The sequence below is a fragment of the Corythoichthys intestinalis genome, chromosome 10 (genome assembly GCF_030265065.1).
Source record: "Corythoichthys intestinalis isolate RoL2023-P3 chromosome 10, ASM3026506v1, whole genome shotgun sequence".
NCBI lineage: Eukaryota > Metazoa > Chordata > Actinopteri > Syngnathiformes > Syngnathidae > Corythoichthys > Corythoichthys intestinalis.
This window is the reverse complement of record NC_080404.1, coordinates 7,647,263-7,659,865: the sequence shown is the minus strand read 5'-3', so window position 1 is coordinate 7,659,865 and position 12,603 is coordinate 7,647,263. Positions and strand designations below refer to the sequence as shown.

At 39.9% G+C, this 12,603-nt stretch overlaps 1 protein-coding gene across 1 annotated transcript in view; it reads left to right on the top strand.

The window, feature by feature from the left end:
* The window catches only part of si:ch211-223a10.1 (uncharacterized), a 45,565-nt gene that overhangs the window by 19,253 nt on the left and 13,709 nt on the right, over positions 1-12,603 (top strand). The window contains exons 2-5 of the mRNA XM_057847973.1: positions 5,914-6,049; positions 6,123-6,233; positions 6,309-6,441; positions 10,399-10,577. Coding sequence (XP_057703956.1) covers positions 5,914-6,049; positions 6,123-6,233; positions 6,309-6,441; positions 10,399-10,577 — 559 coding nt within the window. The remainder of the gene's footprint in view (positions 1-5,913; positions 6,050-6,122; positions 6,234-6,308; positions 6,442-10,398; positions 10,578-12,603) is intronic.

Here is a 12,603-nt window from a genome sequence, read left to right as displayed (position 1 = left end):
CTTAAAGACTCGAAGCAGGTGGAACAACTCAGGCAGGATACCATCACGGGCCTCAGGCAGATTAACAACACTGCTCTCCCGGGGAAATTAAAGCTGTGGTGCTTTCAGTTTGGACTGCTGCCCCGTCTTATGTGGCCAATCTCCGTCTATGAGGTCACCTTATCCCACGCCAATCGACTAGAGAGACTGGTGAATGCACAGGTGAGGAAGTGGCTTGGACTGCCAAAATGCCTTAGTAGCATTGGCCTGTATGGCAACGGAGCCCTCCCCCTACCAATCTCAAGCATGGTGGAGGAGTACAGCTTTTCCACATAACGCCTTTTATGCAACACATCCAGTGAGTTTACGGCATCAGAAAGCACCGGGTCTTCCATGAAATGCATTTTAAATTCCTCGATCAATTGAAACCAATGCTAATACAGAGACAAAATGACGGACAAGTGGGCGGAACCATACAGCAAGCACGTGGTTTTGTGACGTCGGTGGGTCGGGTCTATACACATCTCTCAAATACAGTGTATCACAAAAGTGAGTACACCGCTCGCATTTCTGCAGATATTTAAGTATACCTTTTCATGGGACAACATTGACAAAATGACACTTTGACACGATGAAAAAAGTAGTCTGTGTGCAGCTTATAGAGTTAATTTATTTTCCCCTCAAAATATAGCCATTAATATCTAAACCCCTGGCAACAAAAGTGAGTACACCCCTTAAAAACTACATCCCTAAATGTACTGCTTGTCATTTTCCCTCCAAAATGTCATCTGACTCGTTAGTGTTACTAGGTCCAGGTGTGCATAGGCAGCAGGTGTGTTTAAATTTGTTGTGCAGCTCTCACACTCTCTCATACTGGTCACTGAAAGTTTCAACATGGCACCACATGGCAAAGAACTCTCTGAGGATCTTCAAAGACGTATTGTTGCGCTTCATGAAGATGGCCAAGGCTACAAGTAGATTGCCAACACCCTGAAACTGAGCTGCAGCACAGTGGCTAAGATCATCCAGCGTTTTAAAGAGCAGGGTCCACTCACAACAGGCCTCGGGTTGGTCGTCCAAAGAAGCTGAGCGCACCTGCTGAGCGTCACATCCAAATGCTTTCTTTGGAAGCTCGTCGCAGGAGTGCTGTCATAATTGCTGCAGAGATTGAAGAGGTGGGGGGTCAACCTGTTAGTGCTCAGACCATACGCCACACTCTACATCAAATTGGTGTGCATGGCCGTCACCCCAGGAGGAAGCCTCTTCTAAAGACGGTACACAAGAAAACCCGCAAACAGTTTGCTGAAGACATGTCAACAAAGCACATGGATTACTGGAACCTATGGTCTGATGAGACGAAGATTAATTTGTTTGGTTCCGATGGTCTCAAGCATGTGTGGCGGCGACCAGGTGAGAAGTACAAAGATAAGTGTGTCATGCCTACAGTTAAGCATGGTGTTGGGAATGTCATGGAGTCAAGCATGGTGGTGGGAATGTCATGGTCTGGGGCTGCATGAGTGCTGCAGGTGTTGGACAGTTACATTCCACTGAGGGAAACATGAACTCCAACATGTACTGTGGAAAAACTGCTGCAGATCATGATCCCCTCCCTCCAGAAACTGGGTCGCAGGGCAGTGTTCCAGCGTGACAATGACCCCAAACACACCTCCAAGATGACCACTGCTTTACCAAAGAGGCTGAGGGTAAAGGTGGTGGATTGGCCGAGCATATTGTAAAGAATTGAACCCAATAGAACATCTTAAAGGGGATCCTCAAGCGGAAGGGGGAAGTGCGCAAAGTCTCACAATATCCGGCAGCTCCACAACGTCATGGAGGAGTGGAAGAGCATTCCATTGGCAACCTGTGAATCTCTGGTCAACTCAATGCCCAGGAGAGTAAAGGCAGTTCTGGATAATAGTGGCCACACAAAATATTGACAGTTGACATGCTGTATGTTAATATTGACAACTTTCACTAAGGGTGTACTCACTTTTGTTGCCAGGGGTTTATATATTAATGGCTGTACTTTGAGTTATTTTGAGGGGAAAATAAATCAACTCTATTATATAAGCTGCACACAGACTACTTTTCATTGTGTGAAAGTGTCATTTTGTCAGTGTTGTCCCATGAAAAGATAAGGTGAAAAACACTCAGGTGACTTGAAGTTCCACTCTGAGACCCACAATTTGGCCAGATTTCAAGATTGTCCGATATGCATGTGTGATACATCATTGGAAAGCTTAAAATCTCAATTTTCTGGGGGAAGAAAAATTTTGAACAGGAGGGCATTTAAAATAAATAAAAAATTTAAACAGCGAAACCCTATCTGGAGGCGAGAGCATGCAAGAGCAGAATTAAAGACGCCATGACTTTAACGAGGTATTATCGCGTACATACCTTGTTTCGATCCAAAAAACTCCATGTTGCATCAAGACACAGCTGTGAATGGCCACAGTTGGATTTTTGGGGGATTTTATGGGTGAAACATGGTAATATAACAAGGGTCGCGATGCAGAAATTGCAGACATCAAGGAGTGGTCGAGATTTTCTTTTTCATATATTTACCCTTTTAAATGTTGTTTTTTTCTCCAATTTTTCATTGTTTGGATCGATTATCATCTAACATATTGGAGAAAATGCGACAGTAACAAAAAAATACAATTAAGCTATAGTTAAGAGGTAGATATCCATGACTTTTGTACAGATGCTAATTTTTTCATTGTGACGTGATTTGTTTATGAGTTTAAAATATGTGAGTGAATAATATTTTAAAGTCATTTTTTTAAATGAAATATTAGACATCAATTAAGGATTCTGAGCTAAAAATGACAGACATTTTGAATAATAAATATACTTAGTTTTATGGCTAGGTTGATACAAAAGCAGTTGCGCGACGTCTGTAAACGGGGATTTCCAGGGTAAAACAGACAAATTAAAAATAGTTCGGGGGCTTTATGCGCCATGAATTTGCCATGGCAGCATATAGACATATTGTTCTGTCAAACACAACAGTTGTTTTGGCTTAAAATACAGCAGTTTCATTTAAAGAGGAGTGTAAGAGCAGAAACTGCTTTTTCAGTCTTGTGTTTTACGCCATGAACTTATATATCTGCAGAAATGCGAGAGGGGTACTCACTTTTGTGATACAGTGTATATAATCTCAAACATTTTCGTGTAAAGAATACAGGTCTTGCATTGACTTGGTACTCATGCTTCCATGAGGGTGATACCTTCAAAGCTTACAAAATCAGGCTAATAACCACATGAAAGCCGGTCGTCTACCATTACTTACAAAATCGGGCTAATAACCACATGAAAGCTGGTCGTCCACCCATACTTACAAATACAGATGATTGTATACATCAAAAAGGGCCTCTGTAAGAGATGACAATTTAGGCAGTGACTTAATCAATGTATCCCTGGCAATACTTTCCCAGTTAACAGCTTAAAAAGTAGTGGAAAATCACTCTTCAAACAATGTAATACAGTAAAATTATGCCACGCACATACAAATAAAGCTCAACATATACATCATAAAGCACCTTTGATAGAATACAGACAGTTGAAAATTCAAAAGGGGTTGTTTTTTCATCAACTTACCTCCTAATATACTTGACAGCCAACCATTCATATGAATTAGGTACGCCCTCGTCAAAGCGTTGTTTGGAACTACTCTCCGCTACATTTTTCCTCTTTATTCTACATATTAGATCTATTTCTTTTCTTTTCCAGCAATGCCAAGAGTAGCTCTACCAATGTCACCAATGAGATGACGCAACAATAATCACATGACTACAACATACCAATCAGACGCCAGCTTGCTGTTCTATGATCACGCCAGCCTGTTCAGTCACATGACATCTTCAAAGCCCAGTAAAAAAATGAAGTATTTGACATAGAGTGCTACCCTCAACATGACTCAAAACTGGAGATTTTTACCTCACTCCCAGTCTTTATTTGGCACCGATTGTCCACGGAAAACCGGAGATATGATCCTCCTAATTTCATAATAGTTACCATGAAAGAACTACAGGATTCACTATTCAAAATAGGAACTATTTTCTCCACTAGAGGGCACTAATGCTCGTTGGACGAAAAATGCTTCATTTCTGTCATTTTTTTTCTCTCGCCGGAATTCTATTATTATTATTTATGTATTTCTTTGGGTTAAAGTGCCTACGACAGGATAATAAAAGTCTTAAATAGCATTATTATGTGAATTAGAATCATATTTTGAAATGATTTGACTATAATCGACAACTTAGCAAAGCACAAATGACGAGAAATTAGTCTTTTAATCTGCCGTTTAGCCACGCCTACCATTATAGGGCTCTAGCGTCCCCAACAGGAGGATGACGTTTCATCTGATTTAGAATTCAGCCCGTTGAGGGGAAATTATTCAGAACAAGGAAAAGTAAGAGAGCCACAAAATGTCATCGTTTCAGTCTCTCTACTCCAATATTTTTACGGGATATTCTTTTTATTGAAGTTTTTTCCCCAATTGCTAAATAAATGGTATGGTCATGACAAATAACAGTCTTGTGCTAAATGGAATATGAAATATTAAAAATGCATTAATTCAGTACGAAATGGCAAAATTACTCCATAATGGTCAAAACTGTCCACTTCCTGCACCTCCCAAATTATATTTTTTGCCACCGTAGTTAGTCTGGCTTTTGTCATTTCCCTTCCCTTCGGACAGCTTAAACAAGGAGTGGCAGCTAGCTGGCATGTTAATCTGAACCGAGTGATGTTTCAAAGTCTTATTCTCGGCTTTCGAAGCTAAAAATGACACAAAAAGGATCATATCACACGGCGGTGGGGTTGTCGATTGTCTTCCCCGATCGGCAACCCGGCGAGCAAGTTGCAGCTTGCAGACTCATTTCCCTTCTGCGTTCAGGATAGCTCGTTTGCCGGGGAAGCAACTGAATAATAACCGCCGGACAAACCGGCCGACGTCAGAGGAGCGCGTAGCTGCCACATGGTCAACATGAATATGGCGTAAAATAATGCTTTACTACACAGCGAAGACGTAAACAGTGAGAGAGCAGCCTGCAGTTGTTTTGCAGCTAACATGGCAGGATATGTCTGAGGAGAACTTTTCTACATGTCCTTCCATGATCAAACATAAGTAAAGTAAGTAAAGTTTGTAGTGTTTACTTTGTAATCGCTGTATTCGTGGCCATTTTTAACTCAAAGTTGCAATTTCTGATGGAGTTAAACATTTGAGAGAACACCGGGCACACAAAAAGGGCAATAAGCCGAGTATAGCGCTCTCCCGGCGCGCACGCGATGGACCGAGGGGGGTGTGCGGCCTAGTGGCGTTCTCGGTGGACATTCAGCCACAAAATGCAAGCCACCTCCGTATTAAAACGTGTGCCATGACAATGACTCAAAACACACTCCAAAAAGCACTAGAGAATAGTTTGAGAGAAAGCAATGGAGACTTCTAAAGTGGCCAGCAATGAGTCCAGACCTGAATCCCATAGAACACCTGTGGAGAGATCTGAAAATGCCACCCTTCAAATCTCAGAGACCTGGAGCAGTTGGCCCAAGAAGAATGGTCTAAAATTCCAGCAGAGCATTGTAAGGAACTCATTGATGGATACCGGAAGCGGTTGTTCGCAGTTATTTTGTTTCAAGGTTGTGCCACCAAGTATTAGGGTGAGGGTGCCGATACCTTTGTCCGGCCCATTTTTGGAGTTATGTGTACAATGATAATGATTTTTTTTCCATTATCTTTTGTGTTTTTTCATTGCAAGCAAAATACATGAAGATATTACTACCAAAGCAATTGTAATTGCAATCATTTTCAGGGAGAAATTGAGCATTATCTGACAGAATTGCAAGGATGCCAATACTTTTGGCCAGGACGGTAGGAGAATGCTGGGCATTGCTGGTAGCACTGATCTGTCTTTATTCACCTTCATCAAGGCTGGGGAGGCTTCACTCCACTGCACTTTGCTGCTCTCCATGGTAACTTGGCCCTGGTTGACCATTTCCTCAGCAACGGCGCAGACCCCAATCTGACTTGCGATGCGGGACAGTCACCTTTTCACTTTGCATGCAGGTATTTCAGGACTCTAATTAATGATTGTGTTCTACTTTTGAAAAACTGATGATCTGATGATTTATCGCTTTAGGCAAGGCAACATCAACATCATTCATAAAATGACACAGCATGGGGCTGATTTGCGTGTCAAAGATTTACACGGAAAGTCCTCTTTGCATTATGCGGTGACTGGCGGCAACATGTGAGTGAAGTCACCAAGTAAAGTCGAATTGCCAAAATTTGATTATAAATCTATGCATTGCTTTACATTTCTCAGTGTTGCAGTGCACTATTTGTCAGAGACAAAAATGTTCTGTTTCAAAGACACAGACATGCTCCAGGTGACCCCCCTTCACTTGGCCGTGTCTACGGGCAACGCAGATATGGTTCGTTACCTCCTCAGAGACCAGGTAAGTCTTAATGCAGCACTTTCTTCTGTATCCACTACTAAGCTAATAAATTCCTAAACTAGCTACAACCCCTAGCAAAAAGTATGGAATCACCAGTCTCGGACGAGCACGCACTCAGACATTGTATCATGTAGAACAAACTATTTACTAGAAAAACTAATTTATTAGTTCAAAAATGCAGCTCTAGCATTTAGAAACACTAAAAGAAATGAATAAAATACATTGTGGTGGTCAGTAAATGTTACTTTTATAGAGCAAGTGCAGGAAAATATATATGGAATCACTCCATTCTGACGAAGAAAATATGGAATCATAAGAAACAAACAAAGAAATAACATTTGACACAGTAGATCATAATATATTATTTGATAAATTAGAGCGACTGGGAATTAGAGGAATAGCTCTAGACTGGATACGTAGTTATCTATCTAAAAGGCATCAATATGTGACAATTAGTGGGAAAAGGTCGGAAAAACTTGAAGTTACATGTGGAGTACTTCAAGGCTCTGTCTTGAGACCAAAATTGTCTCTACTATACAGTATATAAATGATATATACAAGGTATCCAGCATATTAAAAATGGTGCTTTTTGCAGACGACACCAATATCTTTTTCTCAGGTAACGACCTAAACAGAATGACCCAACAAGTGAATGAGGAATTAGGCAAGCTACAAGAATGGTTCAATGCCAATAAACTGTCACTAAACCTTAGTAAAAACTAAATATATGCTATTCGGCAAAAAGCGTCTGAAAGAACATCTAGACATTCAAGTAAACCAGGTGGCTATTGAACGTGTTAGAGAACATAAAGTATTAGGTAGAATACTTGATGATTCATTAACATGGAATGCACATATAAGACAACTGAAAAATAAATTAGCTAGGAGCGTCTCCATTCTTTACAGAGCTCAAAATCTACTAGATCACAGGGCCCTCCAAATAATTTATAGTGCACTGTTTTTGCCGTATTTGACTTACTGCGCCGAGATTTGGGGAAACACCTACAAATCTCGATTACACGCTCTGTTGGTCATCCAAAAAAAAGCAATACGGATTATTCATAGGCTAAATACACAGCACACACACATGAGTTATTCATCAAATCCAAGTTATTGAAGCTGTATGATTTAATACATTTCAAAACAGGACAGATGATGTACAAAGCCTCAACTAATAGCCTTCCGTATAACTTGCAAAGTCGTTTCCAGGTTAGGGAATCGAAATACGATTTGAGGGGAGAAAATGTGTTTAAACTTAAGTACGCTAGAACAACACTAAAATCATTTTCGGTTCCTTACTCTGGTGTAAAGCTTTGGAACAAATTAGATTCTGCACTGACCAGCTCAGGGTCATTGGCTGTTTTTAAGAGGAGGTATAAACAAACTTTTTTCTTATTAAATAATTATGTTGCTGACTCAAGCTAACTCGGACATAATAAGAACTGTACAAATGTTAAATAATGTCTGGTTTGTACAAATGTTAAATAATGTCTGGGTGGCAACTCAAAGCTGGAAGCAAAACCGAGTGTACCCAAAACAATGGAAGACAAAAAAAAAAAAAACAAAGGGAACTCAAAGCCGATGCAAACAGAACTCACAAGGTCATATCATCTGTTGGCTGTAAATGCACAGACAACTGACTTCAAATTCTTCAAATTTGTAACGACATGGGACTGGTCGATTGGCCACTGTCCTGCCAGAACCTGGACAACGCGCCTGCCTGGAAAACATTTTTACGTCTGGATATTGTGGAGGATAGCTGGGGTAGATGGCGGCCGCTGTGTCTGACCACACTTGAAGAGGAACGATATCGAGGATGTTTCCTTATGGTGCGCTGCTGACAGCTTCTGATTGTGCCAGGTGGGACAGTGATCGCTGGGACGGTCCTTCTGAAGGACCTAGCGACGCCAGTCCCCCGGCCATGAGTCCACAACTGAAATGGCGATGCAACCTACTACGAAGCTGCGCAACCTTGAGATGAATGTTCGTCGGGAGTCAGCAAGGAACAAAAACTGCGACGAGGATTAAGTCAACAAAAGGAGTGTGGCGGACATGGCCTACCATCGGTCCTCAGCTATTCCCTATCTTATGGATCGAATCAACTGAATAAACTAAGTACTAAATTATGAACTAGTCTACTGGATCTAATCAACATAACGAGCACATCGATCGACTATGGACTATTGGGAAAATGAACAATCAGAGGGGGTGGTTATTATTTAAAAAAAAAAAAAAACTTGTGATATTACGAAATCTGAATGTCAAATATTTGATATTTTCTGCGTCCTTTATGGTATACTGGGGACGGGTTTCAATAAGCTTCGGCTTCTCCCGTCAGCCCTTTTCTTTTCGGGTTGAATTAATTGTAAACACATATAAATGCTGTATGTTTGTTTGGATTTGTCATGCCTGAAGGGAAAATAAATAAAATAAAAAAAATAAAAATAACAATCAAAACACATCTCTAGTATTCAGTAGCATCACCTCTGGCTTTTATGACCGCTTGCAGTCTCTGAGGCATGGACTTGATGAGTATTCTTAATCAATTTGGTGCCAACTCTCTTTGATTGCAGATTTATGAATTTTGACACCTTATCCAATGCAGATTCTTAACTCTTGACATGGTGATGATGCTGGAACTTTGGTTTGGTGCTGTTCCAGTGAGATTTACAAAGATGACCTCCTGAAGAAAACAAAATTTCCCTCAGTCCTTGATGATATCATATGTCAGGCAAGGGCACTGGGGAGATGGTTGTGGTTAAATCTTCAATAAAGGCACAAGTTTACATTGAAATTTTAGACAGCTTTCTTATCCCTTCAATTGAAAATATCCCTGTTGCTTTTATGACAGCTTGCAGTCTCTGAGGCATGGACTGAGTGACAAACAGTATTATTCATCAATTTGGTGCCAACTCTTTGATTGCAGTTGCCAGATCATACTTGCAAGTCGGAGCCTTGCTGCGGACCATTTTTTTCACTTTCCACCACAGGTTTTGTATAGGGTTGAGATCTGGGCTATTTGCAGGCCGTGACATTGACCAAGGAATGCTTTAACACTTTTAGCTCTGTGGCAATGATGCATTTTCATCTTGGAAAATGACAAACATGTTTTCAACTGAAGGGATAAGAAAGCTGTCTAAAATGTCATTGTAAACTTGTGCATTTATTGAAGATTTAACCACAACCATCTCCCCAGTGCCTTTGCCTGACATATCATATCATCAAGGACTGAAGGAATTTTGATGTTTTCTTCAGGCAGTCATCTTTGTAAATCTCACTGGAACAGCACCAAACCAAAGTTCCAGCATCATCACCATGTCAAGAGTCAAGAATCTGCATTGGACAAGGTCTCAAGAGTCAAGAATCTGCAATCAAAGAGAGTTGGCACCAAATTGATGAAGAATACTCATCAAGTCCATGCCTCAGAGACTGCAAGCTATCATAAGGTGGTGCTACTAAATACTAGAGATGTGTTTTGATTGTTATTTCTTTGTTTGTTTCTCATGATTCCATATTTTTTTCCTCAGAATGGAGTGATTCCATTCATATTTCCCTGCACTTGCTCTATAAAAGTAACATTTACTGACCACCACAATGTTTTAGATTAATTTCTTTTAGTGTGTCTGAATGCTAAAGAGTTGCACTTTTGAACTAATTCATTATTTTTTCAAGCGTTTTATCTGAGTTTGTTCAACATGATAAGATGTCTGAGTGAGTGCTCGTCCGAGACTGGTGATTCCATACTTTTTGCTAGGGGTTGTACGCAAACCTGCTAAAATTAAAATTGATAACAACTAAACCACGGTCACCTTTAAAGTTACTTATCTTGATGAAGTGTCTTAAAGAAAGCATTGAATGACCCTCTGAAAAACTTGAGAAATGCATTGGTGTCTTTTCCAAATTGTAAGGCCTAGCTGTTTGTTTTTACCACTGTTCAATTGATCCTTTATGTTTCAGCGTTGTGTCGTGGATGCTGTCGACCAACAGGGTGCAACTGCACTTCATGTAGCGGCAGAGCACGGATGCTTGGAGGTTTGCTGGATTTTGTTGCAAAAAGCTGGGTGCAGGCTCCTTCATGAGAAAAACCTCAACGGACTCATGCCACTGGATCTCAGCAAACAAGGGAAAACTTTTAGGTAAAAATGAAGCACGATTTTGTTAAAAGACCATTCGTGATACTGATTTGATATACAGGTAGTCCCCGGGTTACGAACGAGTTCTGCTCCTAGGCTGGCAATGTAACTCAAATTTCCATGCAAGTTGGAATTAGCCCCTTAAGTACCCCAAAATACCCTCTAAAACTCAAAATAACGGTCCAAAAAATGTATTATACGTCATATTAATAAGATAAAGTTAAAGATAAGATACAGTGAAGTAGGCCTGAACGATATATCGTTTAAACATCGCCATCGCGATGTGCGCATGTGCAATAGTCCCATCGCAAGGACGTGCGATAGTTTTTTAATTTCATTTTTTTTAATCCACAAACGTTTGTTTTGAGGAAGGAGAGGGGAAAAAAGCGCACAGCTTCTCTTTCTCTCCAGCAAGTCATCGGCTCCTCCCCCTCCCCCTGCAACAGCGGAGTGGAGGGAGGAGGGGCCGAACAGCAGAGCGGAGGGAGGAGGGCCCGTTCTCAAAGTGAAAGCAAGCAATCAACACGTTGGAGGAGCAAGGAAGACTGTATCCAAAAGGAGTTTTGGAAGTATTTTGGCAAGAACAAGACTATAAGGGACAAAAAACAGCCCTGTCGACAGTGCCTCGCCATGGTTGCCTCAACAAGAAGTAATCTGTCAAACATGTGGGACCATTTAAAACGCAGGTATCTATGCATTCCTGCTACGAGCTCCCCATCAGAGGCTTTTTAGCACAGGTGGGAACATTGTTACGTGCCAACGTTCTTGTCTCAAGCCTGCTATAGTGGATAAACTAATAGTCTTGGCCAAAAACCTATGAGACCCACTTGAGAATTGCTGAGCAAGGAAGGTGGACGATATGCAGACAAATACATAACACAGCTGAAGGAATGTCTTTTCTTCTTTTTATTCATGTGACAGCTATCAGGAAGGCAGGAAATTTGGGAGTTAAAATGGTTCTGTTATTCATCACAGTTATTTGCAGTTATTCAGTTCAATTATTTACAAGTTCAATTGAGTTTGTTTCTTTTATATTTAAATTTATTGTAAACCGTATTTTTCAAATAACTATATATAGTACAGCTGCACATAAAGTTTTGATACTTAATATTTTTGTTGAAATATTTTTACAACTTTGTTGCCGTTTTGCAGTTTTATATTGTTATATTTTGTGTAAACAACTCAGGGGACTAATGCACTTGCACTTTTATTAGTCAGATTTAATATTTAAGTTCAAATATGTTGACAACTTTGTTGTTTAACTGAGGTTTTTATGTATTGTTATAGTTTGTGAACTCTTTTGTCATATTTAATATTTTTGTTCAAATATGTTGACAACTTTGTTGTTTTACTGAGGTTTTTATTTATTGTTATAGTTTGTGAACAACTCTTTTATTTGTCATATTTAATAATTTTGTTCAAATATGTTGACAACTTTGTTGTTATTTTACAGAAGTTTTTATTTATTGTTATATTTTGTCAAAAACTTAGGGGACTAATGCACCTGCTCTTTTATTTATCATTTAATTTATTTGCTGCTGTTGAAGTGTAAAATATTGTATTCAATAAATGATCTATTTTGTGCAGACATGACTTCCTGGATACCTTCATACAGAAATCTTCATCATTCACAAATTAAACGGTATTATATGAATACACTGTGGTCACGGTGTGTTATGTAAAGTATTTCCAAACAGCTATTCAAGTCATTTAGTAAAAATTTCTTTAAAAAAGATAGATCTTTTTTTTTTTAATATCGCAATATAATATCGCAATATATTGCAAACCTAAAAAAAATCGCAACAATAGTTTTTTCCAATATCGTTCAGGCCTACAGTGAAGTACGTTGTGTGCTGTTATATTCAATGAGTATTCGGGCTTTAAAACAAAAGTCAAAAAATAAGGCTTTACTCGGGAGCGAGTCGCCTTGCTGAGAGAAGAGGACGCTGTGGAAAGAGTATGGAGGCGAGAGAAGGAGGTTATCATGGCCGCTCAGGTCGCCTCTCTTAACGCGAGCCCACCCTCCGAA